This window comes from Platichthys flesus, chromosome 11 (assembly GCF_949316205.1).
Source record: "Platichthys flesus chromosome 11, fPlaFle2.1, whole genome shotgun sequence".
Classification (NCBI taxonomy): domain Eukaryota; kingdom Metazoa; phylum Chordata; class Actinopteri; order Pleuronectiformes; family Pleuronectidae; genus Platichthys; species Platichthys flesus.
In genome coordinates this window covers 8,683,153-8,695,538 of record NC_084955.1, presented here as the reverse complement: position 1 = coordinate 8,695,538, position 12,386 = coordinate 8,683,153, and the positions used below count along the sequence as shown (strand labels likewise).

At 40.8% G+C, this 12,386-nt stretch overlaps 1 protein-coding gene across 2 annotated transcripts; it reads right to left on the bottom strand.

Annotated features, from left to right (window-relative positions):
* Positions 1-615: 615 nt before the first annotated feature.
* gpd1l (glycerol-3-phosphate dehydrogenase 1 like) lies at positions 616-11,434 on the bottom strand. 2 transcript variants are annotated; one of them, XM_062399382.1, is made up of 9 exons: positions 11,334-11,434; positions 9,578-9,755; positions 9,047-9,187; positions 7,434-7,572; positions 6,771-6,883; positions 6,330-6,566; positions 6,035-6,141; positions 5,145-5,248; positions 616-696 (listed from the first exon to the last, which is right to left on the bottom strand). In XM_062399382.1, exons 1-8 carry the CDS (start codon positions 11,375-11,377, stop codon positions 5,152-5,154), a joined length of 1,056 nt encoding a protein of 351 aa, XP_062255366.1. In that variant the 5' UTR covers positions 11,378-11,434; the 3' UTR covers positions 616-696; positions 5,145-5,151. The 2 variants fall into 2 exon arrangements, with proteins under 2 accessions (XP_062255366.1, XP_062255365.1); XM_062399381.1 differs by lacking the exon at positions 616-696 and having other exon boundaries at positions 726-5,248.
* Between the last annotated feature and the right edge of the window lie 952 nt (positions 11,435-12,386).

The following is a 12,386-nucleotide window of genomic DNA, read 5'->3' as shown; positions in this document are numbered from 1 at the left end:
GTTGTTCGATCACTGGCTGATCCATTCCACCAAGATACCGAGCCCCAAATATCCCCTGATGACTGTGCTGTAAGTGATGCATGATAGGGAAGGCGCTGCACATAGATACACTGTAGGAATGTGTGTGTCAGAATGGGTGAAGGTTAAAACTTCACAGTGAAGTGCTTTGATTGGTCATTAAATTAGAGAAATGCTCATAAATACAGAACATTTATCACATACCCACACTCCACCTTCTGGTTAGTCAGACAAATCAAACTATGACAAAATAATACTAGCCTGATTGTTTTTGGTGAGAGGTTGAACTCCTGGATATGTGTTATTTATCGAGCTTCACTGAACTATAATTGGCTGTCCTGACACTTAACTGGTTCATAAGGGAGAGGTAGAGTCTTACAATCAACATTGTCAGAACCATGAGTACATTATTATATGAGCAGGATTGAAGTCAAATTTACTATGGGGCATCGACTTGCCATTTCAGGCTGCAACCACATAGATTTGAGTGAAAAAAAAGGTAATATTTAAGTTTCGATGGAAATGTGCTCAAACTGTTACTGGACAAAAAGCTTCAGAATGAGAAGTGGGACTTCAGTCCAAAACCAGGCCTGGATGAAAACAGTGCAGAGGTCTTTGCTGAACAGGCACTTTATTAATGTTCTGGTGAGACACTAAATATGTTTCAGGAAGTCCAATCTGAAAAACAAATGAAGAGGTTTAAAGGCTTCTCAGTCAACAAAAGTTTTTAATACACATGGACAGGATTTCACAACTCTGCAGAGTTCACAGTGGCAACTATTTTACACTTTGCCACAACAGTTCAGAGGTCAACAATAGAAATACTGAGTATTTTATTCAATACAGCACATTGCCAGCTGATGTGTTGTATTGAAACAAATACTCTGGTTTGAGAGGTATATACTGGGTTAACTGCCTCAACTTTATAATACAGAGCAGCGCACAAGAACTTCAATGAAGCTTTCAATGGCAAGAATCTGTGACTCTCTACCACAGTGGATCTGTGAGGAAACATAAAAACAACTGCGCTCTGTAAATATGACAGAATGACACTGTTCCTATTTGGCATCAGATAAAGAAAGCGGCTCCAAAAACTCACCCAACACATTTTACAGAGAGCTAATGATGATCTTCCCAAAGGCATTATTAACATACTGCAGGTTTGTTAAGTCATATCTTCACTAAAATTAAAACATTTGATGTCTCAAGTAGAATATTGTGAGAGTATTTTTTATGTGCAGTTATTATACAATATTAAGGATTCAGTTTGATCTTTTGAGCAATGTTGTGTGTTTACCTGAGTGGCAGAGAGAACTAGAAATACAGCAAATTCTAATCAGTTCATCTGTGAGTTGAAGTGACCATTTGTGACAAATTTGAAAGAATTCCCTTGAGGTATTCCTAAGATATTGCATTCAAAAGGCAAAACATGTGTTTTGAAAGCTCACAGTGCCCTTGACCTTTGACCACCAAATTCTAATCAGGTCATCCATGAGTACAAGTGAATCTTTGTATCAAATTTGAAGAATTTTTCATAAAGTTGGTCTTGAGATATCGTGTTCACAAGAATGGGAAGGATGGACGGACAACCCGAAAACTAAATGAATCCTTACCGGTGACAGCCAGGGGCCGGGGGCAAATTAACACAAAAACTAAAGTTGTAAAAATATAGAAAACACAGTGACCATCCTTATCTTCTCCTATGTCACAATGAATTGTCTATTGCTGTTGTTCTGGAGCAGACCACGACTTAAGTGCCTTACTATGACACAGAGGCAGTATCATGCTGGAGTCCACAGACAGGCACGTCATAGCTGGTATTTCTTAGTCATCTCAAGTAAATAACAACAGCTTTCCATTGATATGTGTGAAACTATGAAAAACCAACGGCAGATCTGACAGTAAAAACACACAAAGTTCCATTTCAAACATTTGGTCACAAACATGGAAATAAATCTTAGCGAAGGTTAAGGGTGTTACTTATAAAGATAAGCACACATAAACAAACATATGATTATAGAGTGCAGCAGCAAAAACCACCACAATGTGAATTTGAGTATCTTGCCTTCTATCATCTGGATTTGTGAAGTGAACATCCCATCAAATCCTTCTGAAGTACTTCTGAAGAGGTGCAGTGTTTGGATTGTGTGGTTCAAGAAAACACTGATTTATCTTAAACTGTAAACTGCAAACTGCACTTGCTGTTGGTCACACTATCTAACAGAAGAGGATCTTCCCAAAATATCTCATCATGATCTTTTTTAACACACAAAAAGTCTGAACTGAATCTTTCTCTCTATTTTTGAAATGTAATGAAAAGAATATTCAGACTCTTTTTGGTCAGGTGTATTAGTGTCCACTACTTTTAACAGCACCAAATCATGTGGTCCCCTCAATTAGCTTTACTTTAATACATCTGTCAGGGATACTGTTTGAGATTTGTGAAGACCTGAGTAAAACAGGTGGTGGAAGTGTTGAATATATCTGTCGGAACACTTCCAAACAGAGACTTGTGATCTCATTTGTCCAATCAGCACCATCGGGGATCCTGCTGTTAAATTGTGATCATGGATCCACATCATCAGAGGAGACAAAAATGTCCTAAAATGTATGGATCTCTGCAATTGGGTAGAAAAGGAGATCATGGACCTGCTAAAGATGAATCGTGATATAAACTCGTTAGATCACCCACAAAATCTATAAAACCAGAATAATGCATTTAAGTCCATCAATTATATATTTGCCCTTTAAAGAGAGAATAGAAGAAATGTCCTCAATATCATCAGATAAGCTGCTTTCAGAACTAACATACGACAGATGCAAAACATCTCAGGATGAAATGTGGTGCAGATGAAGACGTCATGACAGCTTTTGGTGATAAGAGCTGAAGGGGGTGTTGATGTGCTGTAAACAAAAACATGTGATCTCCCTGTGTTACACCCTGCCTGCTGCAACACCCCTCACCCGAGCACTCTGGAGACTTCTATGTTGTGTTAACACGTCTGAACTGAATCTCCTGCTTTTGTTGTTCATGTGTGAAAAGGTAAACTCAGGATCCAATTCTGCCGACATCCTCTGGAAGTCATGTCTGAAAACGGCTACACTGACCAGTTCATGTGACATTTGAACGATGGATTTATTAATGTATTGGACTAAATCACTTCAGAATTTTTCTATTTTTTTATGAATCTACAAACTCTGATCTGAAACAGATCTGAGGAAAAATACAGAAACCTAATGTGGTATGTTATTACATACCTCAGCCACCGTTGCCCTCTACCTGTTTGACTTCAGTCTTATAAAAACCCACGAAACCAATATCATTGAAACTTGGTGGAAGGTTGGGGGATGTGCCGAGGAAGAAAATATTAATTTTCAAATAATACCTGGCTATTGATGAGTAAAATCAGGCACATTGAGAGGTCTGATATCTATAAGTGTTTTCAAATTGGTGTAGCTTGATTGAATATAAAAGGGACAGTAGGTTCTTGGTGGGGCTATGAGCTTTACTGATCGTCAATCTTTTTGCACCTGTGTTGCTTTGACATGGCTGCAGTGTAAAGGTCTGTAAGTAGCAGCCATGTTCGAAAAGAGCAGCAAGTCATATGTAGAAGTGCATGTTGTTACTGTAGCTGACAATATCTTATCCCGGTGTGAACGGATATCTGTGTTTGCTCTGGGTCTGGCTCACAAACAGCTAATGTGGCACAGGAGTCAACCTGCTCATCCATCAACTAGAGGGTTGGTAGTTGGATTTCTGGCTACTTCATCTGAATGCCGAATTGTCCTTGGGCAAGACACTGACGTCTGAACTGGCCCTTGTTGTATAAATAAGTTTGTAAATGGGTGAATATGACTTGTTGTGTAAAGTGTTTTGAGAGGTCGTTAAGACTAGAAAAACTCTGTATAAAAGATAGTTAATTTACAAACACACCTTTTAAACAATGGAGGTCAAATTTGTTCTCTTCATGAAACTATGATATGGTCTCAATAATAAGAACTAAAAGGGCGCTCACACACCTCCGCCAAGGCTAACGGCTAATCTCAGCATGTGAGAAAGTCTACTTAGTATGATGGCTTCTTTCTTTGGTCAAGCCCCTGCCCTCCAGTAAATTGTATGGATATCAGTTTAGTACTTTTAAAATAATCCAGCAAAAATATAGACGGACCACAAATAAACGGCAATTTAAATCAAAAGAAGGGCCTTCAGAGATTGCAAGCTTCTGCCGAGGCTAACATCCTATCTCACAATGTTAACGGTAAAAAATGGCCTGTGCCAAAAGTTAATGTGTTCTTCCTTGGACCATATCCCAACCTTCCATCAAGTTTCAATAAAATCAGTCCAGTATTTTCTGCCAAAAGAAATTGCGACAAACAGCAATGAACATAACGTCCTTGGTAGAGGTAATGAGTCCTGAATCAAAACACCAGAATCCGTCTTTTACATGGCGAGTACTACCTTCATATTACAAATATTGACATGAGGAAAGTGTTGTAATAAACCTTTAAGTGGACTTGTCAATGGCTTAATGATTTGTGCTATTTCACTACAAAATGCTGCTGGTTGGTTCAAGTGTGTACGAGGACGGTAAAACCATCTTGTGTGATATGAATGATATGTAATGTAATGATTGTAACATTGTGTGGTTAGTGTCTAAGGGGCACCGTGCCAGGACTATGGCGGCTATCTGATAACAGCAGCCAGAAGAAGGCAGAGGCAGGTGCATAGTGATTCTACACTTGATAACACAGAAAAACAGCTGACCCCAGGAATGTCTTAAAAACAGCCCTGTTCAAAATTCAAATTGATATAGACACTTCATCAATTTAACTGGCTTGAGTGCTAATGGGAATCAGTTGTAAATCAGTGTAACTATCTGCTAGCGTCCTTTGTGTATTGAGTATGCTTCGCTTCTTAATTTGTCCTCATTTCTGTGTAAACTAGGAGGAGGTCGGGGCTAGCAGACCTGTTTCCCTGCCTTTTGAGACTGAGATGAAATACTGTTGAGTTCGGTCTATATTAGTTTTACTTGAATTGATAATGGACCTTATCTTTCACATGCTGAGACACTTAATGTGAACTGATCTCAATGGAATCTGTTCGTCAGCCCCTTGGCGAAACCCACCCGGTGGTCACATGTGCTCTGGGTGGCTCTGCAGGCAGGAGATCATCTCTCGGACCGGCCTCCCCTCGAAACAGATCTGATAGACGGCTGTGAAGAGAGGGAACCTGCAGAGAGAGGATGGGGGGAGTCAGACGAGACACAGAAGAGAACACAAGGAAGCGTGGCAGTGCACGGATGGTCCAAATCTGCAGTGTCAGCACCTCATCTACTTTCAATGCCCAGTTTTTATGCATCAATGCACCATTATATACTAGTTATATTACAACCGAACCCATCAGAACTGCAACTACACAGTATTACCAGCAGCGACAGTGGTATGTAGGTGTCATCAGGTCAATAGTCGTATATTAATACTGTGTCAAAACTGTGCAAGACACATTCACTATTTTTAAAGGTTTGTAGTCGAGAAGACTAATCTTTTATACTAAGCGTTTCAAACAATCGACAAATGCAAAAAAAAAGCGGAGCCGCACACGTAGAAGACACACACGAAGATGTCCTGTGATCTTCTGTTGATAAGGGCCGATACCAGCGTCAATGTGCTGTAAACAAAAACGTGGGATTTCCTTGGCAGAATTAATGCAACATCCCATCTCTGCCGGCTGCTCCATCCCTCGCCTGAACGCTCCGGAGATTTGTGTTGTCGTGAAAGCATCCGAGCGAAGAATCTCCTGCTGCATTGTTCATGTGTGAAAAGCAACCTGCGGAGAAAGTCCTGACCCAATTCTCTAGACGTCCACCTGAGGTCTGAAAATGGCTTATGTGTATTTCCATCTCTTACGGCTGATATCGTGTGTCTGTCAAACTCCTTCTCCATCCACAAACCAACAGATGATGCACAAAACCCCTTTCATTACTAAAAAAGAAGACAGAGACTGGTGTATACATACTGGTCCACCAGGCTCTTCTGTTTGAGGATGTGATAAACCTCAGCTGAGGTGGCAGGACCCTGGAGCTTCTGACCATTCAACATCTCCTGCTCCAGCTCCTCAATGCTCTGACAGCAGGTGAGACAAGAAGATACAAATTCATCGAAATGGAAGAAATGTCTTAATATCAATATAAAATATATTATTATATAAAATGTACAGAATTACACTTTTAACAGTGTCTTTGTCTTTGCAAGAGAGTGTCCATACAATCCTCTGGTTTGTGTCACACAGTCCCTGGTGATGATGCACCTACCTTTCCTGTTTTAGCAAAGGCCTCTGCCACTCGCCGGTTGCGGCCGCCATAGCAAGTAGTGATGAGGTCGGCCACGCCGCAGCTCTCTAGGAAAGTTGCCGTAGAAACAGTGTCGTTCTTGGAGAAGAGTTTAGCGAAGGCGATCATCTCCATTAGCCCCAGACGAATCACCGCGGCCTTGGTGTTGTCCCCGCACAGCAACCCATCGCAGAAGCCTGCGCCCACTGCGACGATGTTCTGTTCCCAACATTAAGACAAAGAAAAATATATTCACTACATCACAAAAGCACCTTAACAATGACTTGTCAACAAGGCTTCAGGCCAGCACTCATGAGTTCCAGGTTTGATACTGAACTGAATTGTATTAGAAATGTCGTTTTTTTAGTCTGGTCCAGATCCTATATCAGCCGACATGGAGGAGGTATAGAGTCGTGTTCGAACCTTCAGTGCTCCACACAGCTCCACTGTATCAGCATCATCCACCACCGTGATCCGGAAGTTTGGAGTCTGCAGCAGCTCTTTGAACAGCAGGCCATTCTCCAGGATCTTACTGCCTGCACACACACACATACAATGGAACATTAAATGAGATCAACATTTTATAATATATATGTGCAGTGCTCTTTGATTAGATGATTCAGCACATCTCACCGTCCTCTTTTACAGAGTCTTAACATGTAACTATACCGACAGGGCAAAAGCTGAAAACTTTGCTTCAGAAATATGAGACTGCTTCGTTAAAAATAGACAACAAAGACAAAAGATTACACAACCTGCTTTTTATTTTTAAGCCCTCCTCCTCAAATAGAAACTCCTTCAATTAAAGCTATTTGCAGCCCACATCGAAAACCTTGAAAACTAAAATGCAGGCACACAGTCAACTTCAATAGATAATTCCAATACTGTCAAGTAGTGTGAAATATTTACTTGCAAAGAAACTACCAACTACCAATCAATGTAGAGTTGTACAAAAACACAAAGATGTTGCCACGCAATAAAAAGTCACGAATCTATTTCGCATCAAATTTACGTTATAGGCTATTTCATCATTCAAACACATGAGTCATTTATTTTTATCTGTACACACACATATGTTCCTCTTACCGATTGTGGTTTCACAGAATTTCTCGGCTGCCACTTCGTTGGCGATGTTTGCTCCCATGAGGACACTGACATCAATCTCCATCTTCTCTCGAATGATGTCGGAGATCAGCTTCAGACCCTCAGGGCCTTCATCTATGCCCTGACAGACAGACAGACACAGAGGGATGTGAGGAACGTGTGACAGCAGGAAGCAGGTGAGAGACGTGGAGGGAAACAGCAGATTGGTGACAAACGGATTCAGCATGCAGACGTTTAGTTTATACTCGTATTCTGTGATCATGTCATGCAGATGCTAGAAAAAACACAATGATAAAGATAACAGAAAAAGAAAATGTCTCATTTTCCACATTTCCATTGGCCCCCTCCTCTGTGGCATGCACACGTACCACTCAAATTCAGAACCTCTAGGATCTTTGGATTCTGTACAAAGGATCAGACTGTTGTGAAATGATTGTTAACATGAAGGTTGTGGATATGGAGAACAAGATGTAGCACATAGAATTATTCTAAAGGATTGGTTTCATTCAACATGATGAACTTTGCAACAGCTGGGGCATAGTTAGCTGCTCACTCTCTATTCTGAGGGAAAGTGAGTGTAAGTGCAGCTTTGGTCTATTTCAGTCCCAGGCCGAACAGCACCCAAAGCCCCTCTCTCCCTAATGTCCCCTTCCACAGTTTATAATCTGCTTTTTTACCTGGATAGAAATGAGGATTTATTTTCAACAACATGTGCACGCACGCACACACACACACACACACAATCTGTTGTCTAGGCTTTCATGGTGGAAATGAAGATCCAAACAAGTCCAAAAGTAAAGTAGACTCAGACCGGTCCATTAGAGAGTAAATCTTCTGTCAAAAGCAAAGGCAATGATTTACAGCAAATTTAGCTCCTGACAGATCCAGAAGACTCAATCTGATGAAAACCTGTGTTAAACAGACATTATAAGACAATGTCAAAGTCTGCAGAGTTAATACCTCCACCAAAGAGGTTATAGTTTTCATAAGCGTTTGTTTGTCTGTTTGTCTGCAAGCAACATTTCACAATATACAATGTACTGTTTACAAACAAACTTGGTGGAAGTATTAAGTATGGGTTAAAGAAGAGCACATTCAATTTTGTTATGGATCCGGATCAGGGGGCAGATCCAGGAATGTTCTCTCTGTAACATTAAGAGATGGGGTGATTTCAACCTTTTTCTGTTTAGGGAACCGATATTTATGAGTAACACTGAAAATTAAAAAAATGCTCTAACAGCTCAGGCTCACGAGATGATTTAAAAGCCCACTTTAGCAGTGAATGTGACTTTGAGATGCATGAACATAAATTCAAGGCCATCGATAAAAGATAAAAGCTGCTGGGGCCAGCCCAAGATGATGAGCCAAGACGCATGAGAAGTTTTAATTACACATTCTACCGCACAGGGACTCACACTGACCTGGAATCTATCCTCAAAGGACAGCACAGGCTGCAAAACTAAAGTGACCTCTCACACACTCATTCAGAAACTGTGAGGCAGCGTTGCACTGTTGGTGATCAATGCAGAATAATATGTCATCTATCAATGCAAGATAATATGCTCACACACTTCAGTTCACTGACGTGTCATTACCTTGATGAGTGTGATTCCTCGAGCTCTGGAGGAGACGCAGCCAACCATCTCGTCACAGAGCTTCCTGATGAACTGGTGCGGGACCACAAACACCAGTAGGTCAGCTCCCTCCGCCGCATCACAGAGCTGCGGGACAGCCACCTGTGGAGAAAACCAAAAGAGACATCAAATTCTACACTATGCACAACGTTGGCTTTGGGAACTCTTGTGAGGCCTCACTAAGCTCTGATTAAGTGATTTGGAAGTTAAAGTCCTAAACATCAAGGTCAAAAGTATACGTCTGAAATAAAGTGTGATGGGAATTTGACCTGGTGAGACTTCTGAAATAAAGAGACTTGAGAAACTAACTGTGTGTGTTTGTGTGAGCTATGTGTTTGTGTGTCACAGCAAATGTAATTTACTACATCTCAGTTACCACTGTATATTAAATGCAGTTACGACCGTTATGTTAGCTTGCACTGAATCAATGTGCCGCGGACTGGAGGTTCATAAACACTGAGAGAGGAGGTCTGTAATCCTGCTGTCTCTTACCACATTCTCTGGCAGTTTATATCCAGGCAGGTACTTGGTGTTTTCATGCTCCGTGTTGATGATGTCCGTGAGCTTCCTGCCATTAATGTTTTCTTCAAACACCCACATCTTCACGGTGGTGGCAAAACGCTGCAGGGACTTGGCATTATCTCCAATGATCCTGGCGATGGCAGAGCCCCTGCAATCAGAGCACAGGCCAAGAGGTCAGTTTACCTTCAACAGACACGTGTAAACAACCACCTTCACTGTTTGCTCAATGTGAACCTATCTCTGAATAGTTATGTCTGTGGCTCAGGAGGTAGAGCAGCGGTCATCACTCCATCGTCTATGCGGGAGACACTAACCCCTACCTTTCCCCGACGACTGAGTGATAGAAAAGTGCAGCATATAAAAGCACTAAATGAATTTGTGTGTGTGTGAATGTTACTTGTTTCGTAGAGCACTACTTGTAAACATGTACATCTACCATGTTACTTAAGATTCAGTGCATGTGAAACTTATAAAAGTCATCTTATCGGCTTATCACTGGGGAGGAGTACTGTAATTATGACACGTGATACCCTCAATATGAATGCACTTGAAATAAACAGCTGACCAGTGCTCTATAGCAGCGAGGAGACTCTTTTATCAGGTTGCACGTCACACCCAGGTCACACATGACTTTGTCTCAGCTATATATTGCATACACACGCAAGAGATATACATTCAATTACTACCTACCATCACTCTTGGGCAGGAAGAATGAAAGGTGTTCAATAAAGCCATTAAAAAGATAAATATTTTTGTTTGCCTTTGCATGATTAAGATGGAGATGATGATATTTTACGACCAAGTGGTTCACATGCTTTTTTAGCTGGTTATACAGCTTAAAACTTTTGAAATGTTTACAGTTTGTTTGAGTATCGAGAGAGAGACAATATGAACTGATGGAAACAGGCCAGTACAATTAAATAAGAGCAAGGAAAAAATGTAAATGTAAACAAATTATGCTTTTCTGTAAAAAGGGAAAGTATATAGAACAATTGATAAAGTAAAAATGTGTTTCTCACTTTCCAAATTTACATTTTTTTGAAAATAAGATGTTTTACAATTAAACAACAAAGATAAAATCATATTTATGTTTATATAAATGGAGATGTTGTCTGTTTGATGGACTTCATTTCAAGACATAATAAGGTTGCCAGTTGAATTCTTCTAGTGTAAGCGTGTTGAGCTTCAGCCGACACCTTTCCAGATTTTTGTTTTTCAAATCATTGTTGTTTTTGTAACAAATCCTTTGTGAAAAATGTTTTGTGGATCCACTAAAGTGAACTGAAGCAGGATTTACTGCAGAGCTGTCAAAGCAGACTTTACTCACTGGACCAAATGACATGACGACTGAGGGAGTCTTAAAAATGCTGAACCGTTATTTTTCAATAGGTGCTGCAATGCATGCTCCACCTTTTGTCTAGAGGCAATGTTAAGAAGGTGAGGTGAACCTCTTGAAGTTCAATCCAGGACCACTGTTCAATCGAGTGCCACTGAGCAAGGCACTAGATGAAGTGACCTCCGTCACCTGCAGCAGAACCTCGCACCTCCACCCAGACCATCACCACCACACCAGCCCTGCTCACACACATGCACTACACCAGGCCGAGGGGAGGAGACGCAACATCCCAACAGGTTGAAGCAGCGGATCATGTACGGTACCATCATCCTCCTCCTCATCCTCCTCATTCTCCTCCTCCTCTTCCTCACAGAACCTGTGGCACCTTACCAGTTTCCGGAGCCGACTATACACACTTTGAGCGGAGACGCCATGGATGATGATCAGCTGTCCTCCCCGGGTCTTCTCCTCACATACACGGCCGTCGAGTCCGCGTCTGCTACTGATGACGTCACAGAACTCGTCGCACACTAGCCTGTCGGGAGTTGTAGTTTGTTTTCATTCGTCCTCGATGTAGTCCTAGAGATTACATAACAAGATGACTCTACAATGACTGCCTTGTACTAGACACCTGTAATAATATATAACGCTTGCGTTAAAGTCTTAAAATAAACTGGTATTATTGTTTTACTATTGAATTTTATATGAAAATTATAGTATATAATACAAAATAACAATATATATATAATACGTTATATAATATACAGTAAAAGAATAAATAAGTTATATTGGAGAGTATATATCATTTATAATGATGAATATTCCAATGTGTTAGGATGAGAGTATGATGTGTGCGGACACAACAGAGGACCATGTCTCCGTGGAGGACAGTTATCTGTTCAGGTCCTGCTGTTCAAGTCATTATCCACAGTGCATAAATGCTACACACGTTGATATGAGCATTATCCACCACTGCTGCATAAATGGACTATACAGGTTTATCATAAGCCTATAGCCTAATGAAAAAAATAATCTTTGCAACGCTGCACTTGTTAGATTCCCAGCTGTTCACTGGTAAAATGATTAACAAAAATATTCTGTAGTTGCTGATTCTTACTGAAATGAATGAATCAGAAAAACTGAACAGATACTTCAGTTGACTTGACTGATCAACTACAGCCAGACAGAATATGAATGAGAGCCACTTCTGAGCTTGATGTGGCCCGAACATAACGGATATGAGAGGGATTTGAAGTGGCCCACTTGTAAAGTAGCAAATGTGGCTTAAATATCCCAAAACAAACGTGGCCCTTTTCGTCAAACATGCAGTGCATCCATCTAATCTGGATCCAGTATCTGGATGTGAACCTAAAGTGGTCCTTGTGGTAAATGGGGAATATGGCCCAAATAGCACAAAACGTATTCAGGCCACCTTTGGCTCCT

Coding starts and splice junctions, on each gene's coding strand:
- gpd1l (XM_062399382.1), bottom strand. CDS start 11,377: ATGGCGTCTCCGCTCAAAGTGTGTATAGTCGGCTCCGGAAACTG. Junction 9,188..9,577: donor ATAAACTGCCAGAGAATGTG/GTAAGAGACAGC, acceptor TTTTCTCCACAG/GTGGCTGTCCCGCAGCTCTG. Junction 7,573..9,046: donor GAGGAATCACACTCATCAAG/GTAATGACACGT, acceptor TCTGTCTGTCAG/GGCATAGATGAAGGCCCTGA.